Source organism: Hoplias malabaricus, chromosome 5 (genome assembly GCF_029633855.1).
Source record: "Hoplias malabaricus isolate fHopMal1 chromosome 5, fHopMal1.hap1, whole genome shotgun sequence".
Taxonomy (NCBI): Eukaryota; Metazoa; Chordata; class Actinopteri; order Characiformes; family Erythrinidae; genus Hoplias; species Hoplias malabaricus.
The window spans coordinates 28346213-28366833 of record NC_089804.1 but is presented as its reverse complement, the minus strand read 5'-3'; the positions used below and the strand labels follow the sequence as shown (position 1 = coordinate 28366833).

The window sequence follows — 20621 nt, the reverse complement described above, 5'->3', positions numbered from 1 at the left end:
ACACCCTGTTGGATTTACATTGAAAGCTGAGAGTCCTGTATGTCAGCCTCCCATGACATTTAGCAGCATGGACTAACGAAGTTAACTGGACATCAGAAGAGCTGTCTTTCCCAATCACTGCCCACCGAGCTGAACTAAAGCAAAGCCAGTCCAATACACTGTGTGTTTATCAAGAGGTGAGAGAAAAAGGAAAGAGGAAAAAAAAAGGCGAAGGAGAAATTGACTTCCAGCTTTCATATGGACCACCTATTGGACCTGTGGTGGACGCTCCCTAAATCTTATCTATGTTACAAAAGAAACAGCAATGACACCCACAGATTACCAAGAGTAGCTTCCATGTTATTTCCTCCAGTGATCCTTCTTCAATGACAAGTCACTGTAGAGACACCAAGTGACCTTATCAGAGATTTTACACATCGCTTCCCGCATAAATAGGGCCCCCTCTATGGATTATAAACTAGTTTATTTGAGGGCTATCAATCGTGATTTTTCATTGCTTGTAGAGTTGGTGGTAGCAAGGACCGAATATTCTTTGATGTGAAGTACTGAACAGCACCCCCTTTTGGTGTAGTTCATACATGAATGAGTGGAGAACTGTAGGCTAATCATGTGTAAGTCAGTGTGTATGTAGGCGAGTTACAAGCAGGGGATGAGATGTGCCAGAATAATCCAGAACGGCGTTCCGGCACCTTCGATTTCTAATTACATAAATGTGATTGGCAGTTTCATCCAGTTATGTACATGCAATCGGCTATTTGTTTTTTGGGCTCTGCATACTGCCATTCCTTTCTGATAGCACTCCACAAGAAATCCCCACACTTAATGTAATTTTTTAGGCTCTTGTGTTTTCCTTTAGATGTACACTCACATGAAAGGAATGAAATAAACAAAATGGACATGTCATAGTCCATTGTTTTTCATATTCTAAAGGACACATGTATGTAATTAGCATTTTACTCAATGGTTGAGCATTTTAGCTTTAAAACCACAGTGTTCTGAAGATCAAATCATTGAAGAGTCTCAAAGGGAGATTTCTTACATTTCATAAACCCAAGCAACTAAATCCATCAACTTGCAAGACAAGAATTTGTTTTATTATATTAAATGTGCAAACTGTTCTGGAATAGCTTCCATTGTTTCTTAGCTTCGTTAGCCTTGTATATTTCAGACACCAAACAGGTTTTGGTTGATTAAATATATTTGTATATATACTGTATGTGAAGTAAAACATGTGCACCTCATGATGTTCTTGCTTAAGTTTTGGCTCTGAAAGTGCCTCCTGCTTTTAGTTTTCTGCTACATGAATGTGTGCTCTTTCCTGCTGATGGGCAAGCATTTTGGAAAAAGCTGACACAGACATCTCAGCCTTATTGACTGGACTTGCCCATGTCCAAATCTGGATAATGTCCAGGTTCATGTGTCTGATCACAGAGGAAGCTCCATTTTATGAACACGTGTTGAGCACATCTGAGGTACATCTGGACAATTTACTCTTTTTTACAGAGTACTAACAGAGTATGTAAAGCCAGTGTGCTGGAGGATAACGCAAACTGCCCATATCTGTCACATCAGCTGACAGACAACATCTAGCTAGCACTGTCAGCTGAAAAAAATTAAGGAGTGGAAGGGCCATTCTACAAACACATACCCTGCAGTCTTCAACGTGCTTTTCAGCCCTGGCTCTGGACACTTCTCCTTTAGCACATCTTCCCTACCCAATGTAGCTGGTAATGTTGCAATAGTTCATCATTAATGGGAACTGCAGGCTTTCATAACCTTAAATTAAGCTCAGTTTAATAGCTGTGTATTCACTGTATATTGTGTTGTTGTTTATTTATTTATTATTTTTGGGGGGTGGGAGTGGGTTGTGGTACTGAATGAGGCTCCATGCCCTATTTCTGCACATCTGGAGATTTTCATCTGCCACAAATATAAGGAGCATTTGAACCTCTTCAAAAGGAGGCAGCACAAATTCAAAAGGCTATTATCACCAAGTGAAAGATGCTTATTTCAGACACGATTCATGTCTTGGATCATGTAGAGTAGTAGGTAACACTGCTGACATCTATGCAGAAGACTAAAGATGACACTAGTGAGAGTCCTTGGGCAAGACTCCAAAACAAATACTATTGCCCATCGGGTACAGGGTATGAATGAAAGAGTGAATAAATGGATGGATGAATGGAAGAATGTAACATAATTCAGATCCTAAGTAGTTCTGTATGAGAACTTATGACAAATGGCACAAATGTAAATGTGTTGGGAAAATTGTGTGGATGTTATAGGGATGTGTGTATCAAGGCCTGGCGACACTGCAGAATTAAGTATTCCAGTTCACTGCACCTGATTCCGCTCATTAGCTAATAACTAAAGCCTTCATGACTTGAATTCAAAGTCTGAGAGAAGGGAAGACACTTATCTGAGTTCAACACTCTTGCTCTGTGAAGCATGCAATGCAAATTGGATGATTTTTTTTTGTTTTGTTTTTTTTTGTTACAAATGACTAAACACTAGCCGAAAAAAAAGAAAAAAATTCAAGCACTTGAAAAGAACGTGTGAAAATGTCGAAACTAGCCTGAAGCTCGGCTTGTGAAATACTCTATTACATGCCTTTATTTGTAGAAGCAGTATCCCACTCTCTTTCACTACTATCACTGAGCACATTTCAAGCATAAAAGAATGTGAGGCATTTTTGATGTGAATTTATCATAGCACTGATACACCCCAAAATATCTACACATCACTGGGTGTTCTTCAGATTGTTTCCAGCTATCTTTAGTAACAGGAAAACTTTATAGTAGGTGTTAAACTTTGTTGTGAGCGTTTGATTGCATTTAGCCCCAAGCGCAAATTGTGAGATCATAAACACGACTCCAGGTCATATTTAACAGCTTTTAGATATAGCTCCATCACTCAGGAACATACCTCAGTCCCTGGCTGAGGTTTTTAATACCCCTCAAATGAGCTCTTGACATTGGTCATGGTGACCTTAGACTCATATGTGGCTGATCCAAACCATTTCTGTGGATGTCATACAAGCTGTCTGAGCACAGCTGTACAGAAACTGAGCAGCTGGATTCACTGATCAAATGAGTCTCTGGATAATACATGAATCAGATATTCTACAGTAAAGAATGGCATACAGGAAAGATTCTGTTTAGATTATTATAATCTCTCCAGACCTCCCGAAAACCAACGCAGACCTTCTTAGAAAGGTCGTCTGAACAGTTTAGAACATGGCGCCCTCTGGTGGATTTGTTACTGCAACACATGGTGCTTTTATTTAACACAAAGCAGTACAATTGTTTGACAGTCGTTTATATTTTAGTTGCTTATTTATACGCTTCACGACACCTATGCAATCTTTCATGGCAACTCACATAACCCTGAATAAACAACTTTAAAGTGTTCACAACACTTTCCTGTGGTGAATCTGATGGAATCAGCTTTTAAAAAAAATCAACATCTGTTGATTTTTGGATTAACCCTTTACAGGTTTTCAATAAAAATACAGACTATGTGATTAATATGAACTAAGAAAAGTCAGGTATTTTTCTTAATATTATAGTCAAGTAAAAGTACAGTGATTAATAAGTAGTCAAAAAAATACAAACCATCATTAATTTGTATTTAAATATGGAATGGAAATAATTACTACCCATATCCCATACCCATTGTTTACTTTAAAAAAATTCTTGTTTTCACTCTCAGTAAACTGCATCCCAGTAAACAAGGAACGTCCCTGGACGTTCAAAATAGGTCTAAAAGTAGTCTGTCCGTCAAGGACATATTTTAAACGTCAATGTCAATGACGTCCAAAATCCATCTTAATAAGTTAGTTATCAAGAGGTGACCAATCGATAACGTCAGTGGACGTCCAAAATGCGTTTTATACAAGTAATTTATTTCGGGACCAATTATTAACGTCAATGGACGTCCAAAATACGTCTAATAGTCGTCTTTTCAATGTCTGTGTTTGGACGTCTTTTCAACTTTCATTTTCAACCTTAAGAGAACGTTGATTAGACGGCAGTCATTACGTTATTTCAACGTTTAATCAACGGCTAAATGTTTACTGGGATTATACAACAAAATTATTGCAGATGTTCTGACGTAAGATATTTCATTGTTAAATGTACAGCATTTAGGATTTTGGGGGATCTTTTATCAAAAATAAAATATAGTAAACAAAACCATCTTTATATACCACGTATTTATAAGAGTAAAATCATCTGTAACTGCAAATCATCATGTTTTATGTAGCTTAAAAGTGGAAAGTTAAGGATATGGTTGCTATAGTTAAGGATATGGTTGCTATAGTTAAGGATATGGTTGCTATAGTTAAGGATATGGTTGCTATAGTTAAGGATATGGCAGCCTGAAACAATCTTAGGGGTCCTCTCACTAAATTTCCACAGAGCTGAAAGTCAAGAGAGGTCAAATGAACAAGACAATCATTCATACATTCATCTTCTGTAAGCGCTTTAATCCTTTCCCATGGTTGCAGAATACAGAGGCTACCTGGAATCACTGGGCACTAGGCAGGAACACAGGGCAGGGTGCCAGTCCCTTGCACTATAAGCTAAACAATTGAGCACATATTTTACAGTCTCTTTATCCATAAACGTGTGGTTTTCATTGTCAACTTTCATTTTCTTTGAATAAAGCTGTCATTTGAAGATGTCATTTTAGTTGTTGGGGATGATATTTGCCTGCCTTTCTCAATTTGCTAAGCATTTTTAATGAGCACAGTCGGACTAACAACCTGCTGAGTGATGTCAGTGCTATCAGATGACTGTAAATTTGACATGCTGCTTGTTTTAGAAACATACAAACCATAGCCCTTTTATTCACAATTCTTCATAAGCCCTGAAATCACACTTGTCTCCTGAGGTTCTGTTTGTTATGGAAAATGGCTTCAAATAGCATCTTATAGCCTAAACCTACTTCCATTGATTAAGATAATTTAAGATCGGTTAAGAAAATGTCCTATCAATATTTATTATCAGGTTTCAAAGTTTTATCATCATGTTTCAGACCATTAAAATTATGGCACCCACATAGTAAAAAAATATCACCAATAAAAGTCCCAGTGTAATAAATTTAATGCCTACATAAATAACAAAATAAATCAAAGCAGATTCTTCAGAATGAATGGCTAGTTTAGAACAGAAAAAAGTGCAAACCGAGCACTGAACAACTCATTCATTCATTATCTGTATCCCTTATCCAGTTCAGGGTTGCAGTGGGTCCAGAGCCTACCTGGAATCATTGGGCGCAAGGCAGGAATACACCCTGGAGGGAGTACAAGTCCTTCACAGGGCAACACACACACACACACACACACACACACACACACATACATTCACTCACACACCTTTTTGAGTCACCAATCCACCTACCAACGTGTGTTTTTGGACTGTGGGAGGACACCGGAGCACCTGAAGGAAACCCACGCGGACACGGGGAGGACACACCAACTCCTCACAGACAGTCACCCAGAGCGGGACACGAACCCACAACCTCCAGGCCCCTGGAGTTGTGTGACTGACACTACCTGCTGCACCACCGTGCCGCCCACGTTGAACAAATCCATTTATTTATTTTAAAATTTTCAGCTTGGTTTTCTTCATCCACATTCCCTATTTGGGAGCACGTCCTGCTGTCCTCATCCCTCTGCTCTCTCTAGTGGACTGGCTGCAGGGAGAACAACCAGTTTGACAGGCTTAATTCAGTGAATCTCTTGGTGTATTAAATATTTGCTGCCATTTTTTGGCCAGGACTCATTTGAAAAAGAGATGAGTGATCTCAATGGGACTAACCTGGTTAAATAAATGTAAAATAAAGAAATACAAAATGATTATTTATTCTCATCATCATAAATTGGTCATAGATTTGCAAAAATGCATCACTCAGTCCAGGTCCAAACTGAAGCCCACCATGTGGCGATGCCTGCTTTAGACAGTATGTTCATATGAGTGTCGTTTTGTATAACACTGTGAATCATTTGTGTTAGCTTTCTGTGAAAGTTTCAAAAGCCTTAAATTGTTCCGTTTGCTGTCTGACGTACAATGTAGAATTCAGCGAGTTTCTTTAGAAGGGAGCTTTTCAAATGGAACTGCTCTGAGTGACTGATGTTAGATATAAAGTAAAGTCATAAAGTAGCCTTGGCTAAAAGGTTTGAAATATGGGGAATGGTTTGGCAAGCTTAGAGACATAGAGACATACCCCCCCCCCTTTTTACTCATATATCTTACATGCATGTAATCTCTGGCTAAAATAAAGCATAGCAAGGAAACAATGACTAAATTGAATACATCTCCAAAATATTCACTTTATAGCAAAAGTAAGTATATAATAATCTTAGCACAAATACCAGCAGCTGTTGTCCTGAGAGTTTGTGAGTGGCTGGGTGAGTGTGTGGTGCCCTGTCCAAGGTATATTCCTGCCTTGAGCCCAGTGATTAAGGGTAGGCTCTGGATCCAGTGAGAGCCTGAACAATGTAAAGGCTTTACAGGTAATGTGAGAAAGAATGCATGTTATACATTCAGTATATACAGACAACACAATGTATAACTTAAATATTTAGTTGTGCTTGCATTTTAAAATCATAATACACAAAATTGACACTTTACATCAGCGCCCTGTGAAGGACTGGCGTCGCCTCCAGGGTGTGTTCCTGCCTTGAAACCAGTGATTTCGGGTTGACCGAAAAAAAAAAAACAGTTTAATTTTAAAAACCACACAGTAGAATAAAACAAGAGTGCAATGCAGTGTCCTTCAGAAGCGGTAGGTGGCAGTAGATATCAATGTCTGATCCGACACACACACACACACACACACACCATCCGAAAAACAGCAGGGTGGGCTGTAGGCTGAGTTAAGTGTTGTGGAAGAGGCATCCAGTGCAGGCGACATTAGCACAAATCTCACAGAGGTCTGGAGGACTGATGATTTGCACTGGAAAGACAGAAAAGATCAAGCTGAGATTACTCACACTACAAAACAAGCTTAACACAGCACGTTACACACTTTCCCCTCTTTATTCTTTATTCTTGGCTTCTTTATTTTTGGATTGGAGCTACAAAGCCAATAGTCAACAGTTAATACATTCATTCATTCCATGGGAAGAAACAGGAGCACCCGGAGGAAACCTACACTGATACAGGGAGAACACTCCAAACTCCTCACAGTCAGTTACCTGGAGCGGGGCTTGAACCTACAACCTCCAGGACCCTGGAGCTGTCTGACTGAGACACTACTTGCTGCGCCACCGTACGGCCATACAGTTATTACAGTAATGTAAATTTTTCTCTTGTAGCAAAGAGTTGGCTTAAATGTTTAATAATACGCTAAAATCTATTTTTTCTTAACTAACAGCTGAAATCTAGAGCAATCTGTACTGCTGACATACCAGTCCTACTTAAACTTCAAACACATTTCTCCAAATTGTTAACATTTTAATTGAGGTTAGTTTCACCTCTGCAGCACCCCCTCTGGTTCAACTCTACTAAAGGCGTGGATGGCATCACATTCTTCAAAACCTTCGACCAATTTTACTGCCCGCTGATGACATTCACCCATACTTGGCTCATGAACGTGAGAAGCATGCCACTACCATTTTCTTCAAAGATTGAACTAATGGTGGTGTTAGTTGATATGTTTGAGAGTAGAAAATTAATTTTAAGTGATGCATTTAAATGATATGATTTCTGTTGAATATTTTCTGTGCCTCTCCACAGGATGCAAACAAAGCAATGGGAGGAACCAGATAACAACAACACAAATTAGCATTCAGTCAATTTTGTCAACACAAAAGGATAAAGAAAACAATAAATGACAGAATGTATTTATATACATGAATGCATGACTTTGACTGTGAGTCAAAGTACAAGAAATGTACACAATGCACTTTAAACATTGGCAAGAATTCCACCAAATCTGTTCTGTTAGTACAAAACTGATGATAAAGAAGAGAGAGAGACTCAACTTGTCCTTCAATGGCCTTGATTTAAATTCAGGGACATGCTCTGTACTTTTTACTCATAAAGGTTTTATTTTGATGCAGCTAGGATTTTACCTGTGTCTACTGGCCTGATTTTTGGTTTAAAAAAAATAATTATACTGCACACTGCACACTGGTATCAAAGTGAAAACATACATATCATCATTGTACAATTTTTTTCTTTCAGTTGTCCTTCAAATTGTGTGAATATTTCAAGATTAATTAACCAAAAGAAGTGCTCCAAAATTACTTGGAATTAAGTCTTTTTATATTGATTTCCAGTGAATGTTACTATTTTTGGAAATGTTTTTCATTGGAAAGCAAAGATATTTTACTAAAAGACAATTCCTACAATTTATAAACTATGCATGAAAAAGACGTGAATATCTGGCACTCCCACTGTGAAAATGCAGCCTTAAAACTTTCCCTAAACTTAACCCTAAACCTGAATGCAAACTTCAGAAAGTTAAAAAGGGCTGTGTTTTGTCTTTGTGTAATGCTATCACCAACCGAGAACTCTTTCTGTTTTCCTAACCCTTCTTTGGGTAACTAATAGAGGCTTTGAGTGTATGTAATGAAACAGCGCCACCAGTGGACTAAGTGACTAAGTGACTACAAACTATGATGAGGTGTCCTTAATATACAAATTAGTTATAAATAAGTTTAATAGGTATGATCTTTTAGTAGTTGGTTTACATTAGGTTACATGTGATACCAGATTGCTTTTTGAGTAACTTTCCCAATACATAGTGCTAATAAATAAATGCCTCACCAATTAGCATTTTAACAGCATGTCTAAATCATGACATACGTGCCTCACACTGAAGGAACATTTTTAACAAATTCTCAGATAGATGTGCTTCTGTGGTTATATATAAAGTAGTTCTATCTATAAAAGTAGACTATAGCTAATGTGTCAGATCTAGTGTGACCAGACGTCCTCTTTTACCCAGACATGTCCTCTTTTTTAGACTTAAAAAAATGTCCTACCGTTATTGGTCGATAACCTTCTCTGTGAACATTTAATTGGTCAGTCTGCATGTCAGTAGTCTGATGGCAATAGCCCTTGTTTCAAGCATTTAATCTGTCGTAAATTTACACATCAACATTAACTCAGCAAAACACACATATTGTAGGTTAATGCTTCTGCAATGTTTTCAAAAGTAGCTTGTGACTAATATTTACAGTGGGAGTGTTTGACCCACTTTATCATTTACAACCTCAATAATGAAGGGCAATTGCACATCGTACCAGGCACTTGTAGTGTTTACTACTCTTTATCAGACTGCAATAAACTTCTGATAAATAAATTGTAGTGAGGTTGTAGTTTACACTTGCTTTGGGAAACTGCATTGGGTAGGTAGTAAATTAAAATACATTTGTTTCTGAAACAGTAAAAAACAGTAAAATATTTCTAAAGGTTACTAGTTGCACCCTTTGTGGACACAGACAACTGTACCTTTACAGGTTTTATAAAATCTACAGACATGTAACAAATAACTGGGAACTTTGGAGCAGCTGCACATGAGTCTACAGTCAACATGCCCAATTCCAAACATCATCGAGAAAGGTATAAAGCTCTTGAGCATTGGGATATAGAGTGATGAAGCAACCACCTAATTGCTCACTAATTTTCTTATGGCTGAAATCATTTTAAATTATGTTTTTTGTTGGTGTGGGGTTGTAGTAATACAGTATGTATTACTACTGTTATACATCAACAGTTGTTATATGCATTGTTTATGTGTAATTACATAGATATTAGGGGCACTATACAATAGGATCCGATATTGGATTCGCACACTTTCTGTGATCAGCCGAGTTCAGTGTGGACAGCGTGAGTTCCAGCAGATAGAAGGAGGAGGGGTCAGTGATTACATGTCCACTGCTGCTGTCTAGCCAGAGCAGGCTTTGAATGAAACTACGTGCCTGGGAGTCTGTGGTAGAAATCAGCTCCGCTATTGATGAAGCTCCACAGTGCTGAGGAACAGTGTGGGAGTTAGATTACCTATAGTGCAGCACCGTGGTGGCAGGTAGCAAAAAATAGAGTTTGTAGTACCATCAGTGACTCATACAATATTTAAAGCAGGTTAAGGTAAGGGATAAATAAGTTCTTAAAGCATGCACCAAAAGCCTACCAATATCATCAACCAATAAACAGCAATGACCCCAAGAAAGTAGATTTCTAGCTGACATCTGTCCAAGTGAAACAATCCTGTGTTAGTGTAATATACAGGACACATTTATGCACATATTTATGTTTTTTTAGTTGCAGATTAGTTTTATGATCTCCAAAGAAAAACATTGTTTATAGAATAGGATGCTGTGGAGCAGCTGCACATGAGCCTAAGCTCAACATGCCCAATCACAAATCTAGTCCTAGCCATGGGTTGTGTAGCAATGTAACTTCACTCAGTCTCTGGAGTGAAACAATTTGTGATCCAGAACTAATAATCCACCATCCGTACTTGAGCTCTCTAATGTTTTCATGGCCAAATACCATCAAATCCTTACAACAAACCATGCCTTCTTGTCTAAAGACTTCTCCAATGCTGTTGTTTTAGCTAATGGGAACAAACATCATATTAATTCCCTTGATTTGAGAAGAAACAGGGGATGGTTGTTCAGTATTTTGATGAAATAGTGTAGATTTACATTCAGCAGCCCGTTTATTTGAAACCCCTCCCTTACAACCACTCTCTCACAAGCTGAAAAGGTTTGGCACTGCTAAGTAATTCAGTAAAATAAAAAAATAAAAATACAAGTTAATCAGTATTTCCATTCGCTACTGTTATGCCAGTTAAGATACTATTAAAATTCTCACTGATGGTTCAGGAGACATAATGATCATTTTTCTGGTTGTTGTCAATGAGAAACTATAGAGAAAGAAAGGAGTTGGTTTTTTTTAGAGACATTGTAATTTTACAATGTGTTGAAGGATTTTAATATTCATCATTATTTTTGAAAATCGGACTCCTTAACTAATCTATAAACTCAAAGCTTTCCTTGTGGTCAGATACTGACAAGTAATGAATGGTAAAGAGGTTGGCTGCCTAACTGTGCAGCAGCCTGTGCAGTTAATTGACCTCAGTAAGGGGCAAGTGAGTGGGTGTACAAAGACAGAGCTTCTTTTCAAGTGAAATATGAGTATATACTAATATCGAGTGTATGCTAATGCATCTCTTTTGAAATCAAAGCTCAGATACCTAGGTTAGAAAAGATCTGGTCACGATCTTCTCTCTGGCACACTTCCAGAAACTCGTCTGGTAGTTCTGGGTTGGCACAGAGGGGCAATGGAGAGCTGAGTTGAGGGTCATCACCTTCAGAAATTTCCATTATGTGCTTCAGAATCTTCACTGCTTCTAATGAGAAGCTGAATCCACTGTCCTGTAAAAAAAGCACTCTGATTCATCTCAGTGAATTGAACATTATCACAATAATTCAACATGGCTTACCTCTTTATAAACTAAGAAATGTGAGCAAGAATTCATAGCCTTCAGATCATGCATACATAATGTTACAAGCCAATTTAAGATTTATAGATTGGATTATGTATTTAAAATCATAAAATTATGATTTCAGCATTTCATTCATGTATGATCCCTACCACCACAAAATAATCCCCACTTGCTGAGAGCCTCTAAGCAACACACACTATGTGTTATATACATAAACTGTACTTTCTGGAGTGACAGAGCACTTTCCAGTACATCATTAGCTGGAGTGGAGTTTGTCATTCCAAATCTCCTAATATTAGTGCCTAACTGCCTTAATATACCTATGCAATCAAGAACTATCACCAATGTTCCAACACTTTGTTTAATGCCCTTCCAGAAGAGTAAAAAAAAAGGGGGAACCCAGTTCAGGGTCACGGTGGGTCCAGAACCTACCTGGAATCATTGGGCGCAAGGCAGGAATACACCCTGGAGGGAGCGCCAGTCCTTCACAGGGCAACACAGACACACACACATTCACTCACACACTCACACCTACGGACACTTTTGAGTCACCAATGTGTGTTTTTGGACTGTGGGAGGAAACCGGAGCGGGGAACAAATTAATTATGAATATAATTGGTTTGATAGAAAGTTAGTTAAGCATAAATCTATAAGTGTTTGGATTAGATATGTGCCAAATACACTGCTTCTTTCCTGTCATAAGTTCCACCATCTTGAAAATATATGTATAAGACTAAAGAGATATTCTTCATATATATATATATATATATATTAGTGAAGCATGAAAAAAAAACATGCAAAACACAAAATACTGCCTGAGTGTAAGGCAAGGCCAGAGCAGAAGTAAGTGGTATTGACTCTTTATTTACTAGGCAAATTAGACTCAAAAACCACTAACAGGGAGAGATCAATCATGACAAAACAAACATGCAAAACATGAGGCAATGTCAAAGAAATGGCAAAATTTGGGTACAAATACAGCAGATAACAAAACTGCTCTGTATGCTAGAGAAAACCATAGCAATTCTTCACAAAACTGTCTCTTCACACACAGTTTAAATAGTCAGTTCAACAGGTGTAGTTCATTAGTATTCCTTCACTCAGACCCTTTTGACACTACAGAAGATTCTGGGATTTGGAGTCTCTGTCCTCGGAGACACTGAGAAAGTATGTCACAGAGTTCCATAAATTGGAGAAAATAGTGACTGAATCCCCAAACTCAAAACAGCATCACTGATGTTATTTTCAATGATATTAATAAAAGAAAATCTAATTCTAAGTAGATAATATCTAGTTTATTACCTTACATTTTCAAATGAAATTGAAACATTAAATAAGCAAGTTGATAAACACCAGTGTACAGCTCCAAATCAGAAAAAACTGTAATACTAATAAGCATGCAGATTTAAAAATAAGTAGGCATTTCTAAATTTAAATAGCAGGAAGTAAGAATCATGTTTGTATGTCAAGCACTATAATCCTTATTTTAACCTTGCCCAAAGTGTCCTTGACTTCTCAGGGCTAAGAGAGCATAGATGGAGTCTTTCCCCCTGTAGAAATTGTAGAAAGTGTACCATTAAACAACTAAAAGGTTGTAAAAGAGATTGTAAAATAATGTGTTAAAATAAAAAATTCTAAAAAATTTTAATAAATAAACACACTGTTTTCTTTGCTTCAGTTTATTTTACTTCAGTTGCTTCAATTCAAATCTCTTTGCATTTGCATCTCAAAGAAATGGGAGCATGCATTTTCCTGATTATTGCATTGTTAGATAATGTTTTTAATGGGTCTTCAATATCTTCATAAGCAGGCTTGAATTAAACATATAAGCAACAGAGTTTCACTGATTTTAAATCATTCCATGTTCAGTGTTGAAAACTTCAGTTATGACAGAGATGATTGCTCATAAAAAATAGTAATGGTTTTTGTCTTGGAATAGACCTAAACTATTGTGTCACAGACAAAACATATTGACTCCATGCTGGTCACTGATTACAAAGTTACCCCATTCATTTTCAGTATTTAAAAAAGTGATTGCATTTGGTGGCTCTGGCAGCTCCCTTTAATTGGCTTGACACATATATTTATCTCATATTTTTCCCAATCGAACATGAGTAATCAGCTTTAAGACGCTTTCCCTAATGACTCTGATTCCACTACCCTAATATCTAACTAGTTCCCTGTAGATATTCCATGCAAGGAAATCAAACTTTAGCTTTACTCTGCTGAGCACCATCTATGCATAGAGATGTTCTTACAGACTTACCGTAACCTTTACACTCAGTGTGATGAGGATGCATGATGCCAAGAAAAGAGAAGCCGTCAACAGTCTCATGTTGTTTCAGATCTCGGGAGATGCAGTTGAAAGTTGGAGACACAGAAATAAGTGAGAGTGTTCTGTGATGTGCCTCAGGGCTCCATATAAAACCCTCTTACAATTAACTTACTGAGTAACCTATTAAACTGAAGAAAGTAAAAAGATAAGGTTTTTTTTAGGATGATAAGAAAAGAGGATGTGTTTATTACCTAATAACTTCTGCTTTTTTTCTGTGAACCTCAGGTCCTTTTTCATGTGAACATCATGAACATCTCATAAATCCCCTACTGCTTCATCATTATCATGTAGTACTGATAAGGTTTCATGTAAAAGACTTATAGTTGTGCAAGAAGATTTGATAGACAATGTCCAAAGAGTGTTATGCAACTCTCTAAGAAAAATAAAGTCAATACTGCTGTACTCAGTCCAAGTGAGATAGTAAATAAATAAGCAACAAACCTTCTCATCTGTCTGGACAGTGACCAGACAGCATAAACAACTTCAAAATGCCTGCACAATTAACTAATTAGGTTGCAATTGTATATTGCAATTGGATATTTTTGGACACATCCCCAAATTGTCTTTCTATTGGTCTGATTATCACACAACATTTTCAAACAATGTGAAGGATAGCGGCTGTGTACTAATGATGTAGTAATCTAAAAGTCCACAAAAATGGAGATGCATGTCTTTATTTGGAAAACACAGATATGCAAAACCCAAATAAGCTGGATGTAACATCTAAGCAGGTATAACATCAAAACAATCTGAAATTAAATTAATGGAATTGTTGAGGACAGGCAAAGGCATTATTTTTCTGGGTTTTGTGCATCTAAAGGATGACGTGCACTAACTGAGTCAAGTGGTGTTGGTGGCGGTAATGATTTGTAATATCACCTGTTCACTCGCTATGTGAGGGGTGTAGTGAGTGGGGGATGGGGGAGGCCTACTTTTTGCTGACCGTCTAAAATGCGGTAACCTTTGCCAATGTGAATGTTTAGCCTGTGAACTACTGCTTGAATTTGGATTTTATGCCATTGTCGATCATCTATGTCTATGGACCAATTCATTAATTCTTTTAATGTTTGGATATTTGAAGATTCGATACAAAATAAAGCAACGTTAACTGAAGCTTGGACTTGTGTTTGCACAACAGAACGCGTTGGGCATTAGTTTTCCTTATTCAGCTGCTCAGCGACTCCCAGGTTTATTGGACAGTCACCAACATTTGTCAGCAAAAAATACGGCAACGGAAGCTCCTGGATTCAGTGCACAGCTTGAACACTGATGCGAGCCCACACACCACTGCCACTAAGCCACCGAAAGCAGCCTGCTCGAGAGAGACAGAGGAGACAACGGTGGTATGTAACTGGTGCTTGTGCTGTTTTGGCTATTGCTTGTTTGATCCCAGTTTGGTTACTTCCACGAGAAGACATTGTTTTTGTGATGGGCCTATTGCTGTGTTTGTTGTTGGACCGTGGCAACTGCCATTTAGAGCTGTGTGTGGGCCTGAAGTTCATTGAGAATTTGAACATGTGCTCAGCGAGCTGTTAAGAAATTACCACAGATACTGAAGTTGCTTTTAAGCTGGTTTCGAATGCTCCTTATTTTGAATGCTAAAAATTAGCGTATCACAAGCTGCGTCTGTCTCAATAAGTTTTAGTGAGGTTGTAGTTTACACTTGCTTTGGGAGACTGTGGATGCCGGAGGGACACCAACAAACAGCACTGGGTAGGTAGCAAATTAAAATACAAACCGGATTCCAAAAAAGTTGGGACACTAAACAAATTGTGAATAAAAACTGAATGCAATGATGTGGAGGTGCCAACATCTAACATTTTATTCAGAATAGAACACAAATCACAGATCAAAAGTTTAAACTGAGAGAATGTATCATTTTAAGGGAAAAATAAGTTGTTTCAAAATGTCTGGGGACAGAGGAGACCAGTTTCTCAAGTTTAGAAATAGGAATGCTCTCCCATTCATGTCTAATACAGGCCTCTAACTGTTCAATCGTCGTGGGCCTTCTTTGTCGCACCTTCCTCTTTATTCTGCGCCAAATGTTCTCTATAGGTGAAAGATCTGGACTGCAGGCTGCCATTTCAGTACCCGGATCCTTCTCCTACGTAGCCATGATGTTGTGATTGCTGCAGAATGTGGTCTGACATTATCTTGTTGAAAAATGCAGGGTCTTCCCTGAAAGAGATGACGTCTAGATGGGAGCATATGTTGTTCTAGAACCTGAACATAGTTCTCTGCATTAATGGTGCCTTTCCAGACATGCAAGCTGCCCATGCCACAAGCACTCATGCAACCCCATACCATTAGTGATGCAGGCTTCTGAACGGAGTGTTGATAACAACTTGGGTTATCCTTGTCCTCTCTGGTCCGGATGACATGGCATCCCAGTGTTCCATAAAGAACTTCAAATCGTGACTCATCTGAGCACAGAACAGTCTTCCATTTCACTTCCAAATGCCACACTCCATTTTAAAAGACCCCTGGCCCAGTGCAAACGTCTGAGCTTGTGGAGCTTGCTTAGAAATGGCTTCCTCTTTGCACTGTAGAGTTTCAGCTGGCAACGGCAGATGGCACGGTGGATTTTGTTCACTGACAATGCTTTCTGGAAGTATTTCTGAGCCCATCCTGTTATTTCTTTGACAGTGGCATTCCTGTTTGAGGTGCAGTGACGTTTAAGGGCCCGGAGATCACAAGCATCCAGTAGAGTTTTACGGCCTTGACCCTTACGCACAGCAATTGTTCCAGATTCTCTGAATCTTTTGATGATGTTATGCACGGTTCATGACGATAACTTAAAAGTCTTTGCTATTTTACGCTGGGTAACACCATTCTGGTATCGCTGCACTATCTTTCTATCTATCTATCTTTCTCTTTTTATACCCAATCATGTTGTCAATTGACCTAATTAGTGTTAATTGGTCTTCCAGCTGTTCGTTATATGCTCAATTTCCATTTTCCAGCCATTTTTTGCTACTTTTTTGGGATTTGCTGACACTGTGAAATTTTGAATCAACATATTTTTCCTTTAAAATGTTACATTTACTCAGATTAAACTTTGATCTGTCATCTATGTTCTATTACAAATAAAATATTGACATTTGCCATCTCCACATCATTGCATTCAGTTTTTATTCACAATTTGTCCCAAACATTTGTCCCAACATTTTTGGAATCCGGTTTGTACATTTGTTTTCTGAAACAGTAAAATGCCATAAACTGTCAGAAATCAAGCCCTTGCAAATAAAATTGAAATAATTCAGACAGGAAGAAAAAAGCATGTCAATAAAATGAAAAGGGTTATTTCGTCTCTCAAAGAGCTAATGAAAGATGATAAAAATGATTCAAAGTTTAAATCACAGCTTGATGAATTAATACATCTGTTTGAGGATGCCAGTGCACTGCATGCATCTCTGCTGCCTTTAATTCCAGGTGATGAGAAAGATAAGCAAAATACATGTTTTTCCAGCATCAAAAAGTACAATAAAGGCTTTATTGGGGACGTTAAAATATGGCTTTCTGAGGCTGATAAATGTTCAAGCAGGCCAATTTTTGACACTGTGCCATCCCAGGAAACCCCAACAGGCGGGAAATGGGTTTTCAAGACCATGCTGAAAAGGTCTCTTGTCAGCATGACATTCATAATGATGTGTTGCCATCTGATAGTATATCAAATCAAGGCAGTAGGTCAAGCTCAAGTTATTGTCAGCCACATCTGCACATCTCAAGACAGAAGCCGAAATGGCTGCCTTGCTCACACATCAACATATGCTCAAAGAAAAACAGGAGGAGCAATTGAGAAGAAAGAAAGAACAACTTCAGCTTGAAGCAGACATCGCCACAACTGTTGCAAAGGTTGATGTGTTGAGAATTGGATCCACTGCGTGTAGTATTGCTTCACGGAAATCCAATGGAATGGAACCATATTTTAAAACGAAGGGAAAAACTTTTGAAATCCTGAATGCTGATGCAGAGACCCTTGTTCCGCCAACACATTTAAAAGGAAATACAACTATTAGAAATGTGAGGCCTATAGTTAAAACAGTGCAACAAAGCTTGATAAGGAATGGTCCTTTAAGACCATGTAGCAGAATTCCACGTTTGCCTCTGCAGCCAGCTGCTTGCCCAGCAACCAGTGGAAATCTGTTGTCCATTATGGAGAAACAAAGTGAATTAACTAGTATTCTGGTCTATAAATAAAGTCTTTCATCACTGCCTAAAAGAGAAATTCCAGTTTGATGTCAATCCTCTCCACTTCCATGCCTTCATTCAAACAGGCCATAAAAGCAAAAACAGGTAATGCTGATGATGCCTGTTTATGAAAACAGCAGTTCAAGATGGAATTCCCTGAGAGCAACCAGGATAAGCAGCTGGGGCTATCAAGGGAAGATTCCAAGTTCTTGAAGTTAGCCAGTGATACTGCGATTCTGATTGATGGACACTACAGCATTGCCCTGCCTCTGAAGGACCGAGATATAAGAATGCCTGACAAACGTGTGATTGTGGAACAGTGCGCTTTACTCTTGAAGAGAGGTTTAATCAGAGATAAAGAGTTTTACAAGGTTTACACCACTTTCATGGAAGATCTCACATCCAGGGGTTATGCACAAAGAGTGCCAATCAAAGACTTGGAGCGCAGTAATGGCAAGGTTTGGTATATCCCCCATCATGGGGTTTACCATTCTTTTAAAAGGAAAATCCAGGTTCTCTTTGACTGTCAGCATCATTTAGGGCGTTTCTTTTAATGCACAGCTCCTGAGTGGATTATTTTAGCCCATTTGACGTAAAGCATGGGAGGAGTATTGTGAAACGTTACTGTGCCATCTTTACATGTTTGGCGAATAGAGCTGTACATATTGAGGTTGTCTAATCTCGTGATACTGACTTTTTTATTAACGCCTTATGCTGTTTCATGGCGAGACGAGGCCAGGTTCAAGAGCTGCATTCCGACTATGGTACCAACTCTGTGGGGGCAGAGCGTGAGCTGAGATGAGCTATGGAAGAGTGGAATCAGGAAAGGATTGCTGATGCATTGGCTTTAAAAGGGGGTTGAAAGGATCTTCAACCTTCCAACTGGATCGCACCATGGTGGAGCACGGGAGCAGTTGATTTGCTCCATCTGTATTTGGATGAGGGAGGCCTTCAAACTGTCCTGTGTGAAGTGGAGTTGATCCTGAATAATAGGCCCATTACACAGGAATCTACCGATCCAAATGATTTGGAAGCTTTAACACCAAACCACCTCCTCCGTCTCAATTCTAATCCATGCTTACCACCTGGTCTGTTCTAGAAAAACAATCTTTATGCATGTAAGAGGTGGAGACAGGTCCAATACATATCTGACCCCTTCTGGAAAAGATGGGTTAGAGAATATTTGCCACAACTTCAACAGCACCAGAAATGGGCAGAGAAAAAACACATCTTAATACCTGGATATGTGGATCTCATAGTGGATGACTCATGGTTCCTGGATCATTGGCAGAGTCACAGCAGTTGCACCAGACAAGAAAGGATTTGTACATCAGGTCTGGGTTAAGACCTCAACTAGCCTTGTACACAGACCAATCACAAAGATATGCCTTCTTCAAGAGACTTCTGGCTTATGACAACATCTTGGAACCAACTTGATGTGACTACAATAAGACTTGATGTTGACAACACTACAGAAATACATCACAGACTGACTTGATATCTGTGCTGGTAACCCCTGGCCTATGACTGACTGACAAGAAGAAGAAAAGAAAGAAAATAACTTGGATGGACTTTTAAGTGCATTGTATTGTTTAATTGAGAATCTGTGATGTAATGTGTTGTATGTTTTGGGTTATGGTGTTAGATGTGTAATTATTACTGCGTGGTAATGTAATAATTAGGGGCTGGAATGTTGAGGACAGGCATAGGCTTTTTTTTGGGGGGGTTTGTGCACTGTTGCAGGATAACTGAGTGGTGGTCGAAAACTGATTCACAACCAGAAGTTCCAATGCAAGAAACAGTGCCATAGAAAAACCCAAAAGTAATACAATAATAATAATAATAATAATAATAATAATAATATAAAAAAGAGACAAAAAAATCAATTTAATATAATATGCTATCAACTACAGCATTAAGGTCTGCACCCCCAGCCAGCCAGACTGAAAATGGCCTTAAATACCTTCCCCCTTAAATACCTTTAGGCTATTGGCCTGGTCCAAATACAGGTGAGTTTGTAAATTGTAGGATTCAACCATAACCTTGCATTCTTATTTCAATTACAACCACTTTTAATATTCAATCCCGTTATAATTAAACATAAACACTTATTAAAACATTAATGTGAAAACATAACAAAAAACATACAAGTAGGGAACCTGAGAGAACTTGCCCCCCTCTACTTAGTTTGTAGAATGGTACCATCCTTTGTCCTTTGACTCACGGCAGGTCACCGGCATGCTGGAAGAAACAGGTAAGTCCAACTCATCAAACACATGTTGAAACTATTATTTCAGTTAAATATGCCTACATAACAATAATACAAAGTAGAAATCATTGACACCATCAGTTGGCCACCCTGAATAGTGCGAGATAAGCATGATTGTTTGTGTTTATTTTTCAGAGTTCAGAAAATGGGTGTGCTTGACCGGCACTGCCACGATCACTGAGAGTTGAATAAAAAGAGTCCTTAAAACCATATAAATTGTCCGTGCTTTTGTTCCAGGTTAACCCTTTCTAAAATGTCCTCAGCATGGAATGGTGAGGGGTGTAGTGAGTGGGTGATGGGGGAGGCCTACTTTTTGCTGACCGTCTAAAACGTTGTAGCCTTTGCCGATGGGAATGTTTTGCC

The 20621-nt window shown here is 38.5% G+C and overlaps 1 protein-coding gene across 1 annotated transcript; it reads right to left on the bottom strand.

Moving 5' to 3' along the window:
- Positions 1–6880: 6880 nt before the first annotated feature.
- On the bottom strand, positions 6881–13798 carry LOC136697289 (guanylin). The gene is made up of 3 exons (XM_066672323.1): positions 13730–13798; positions 11212–11392; positions 6881–6960 (listed from the first exon to the last, which is right to left on the bottom strand). The coding sequence occupies exons 1-3, from the start codon at positions 13796–13798 to the stop codon at positions 6881–6883; spliced, it is 330 nt and encodes a 109-aa protein (XP_066528420.1).
- Between the last annotated feature and the right edge of the window lie 6823 nt (positions 13799–20621).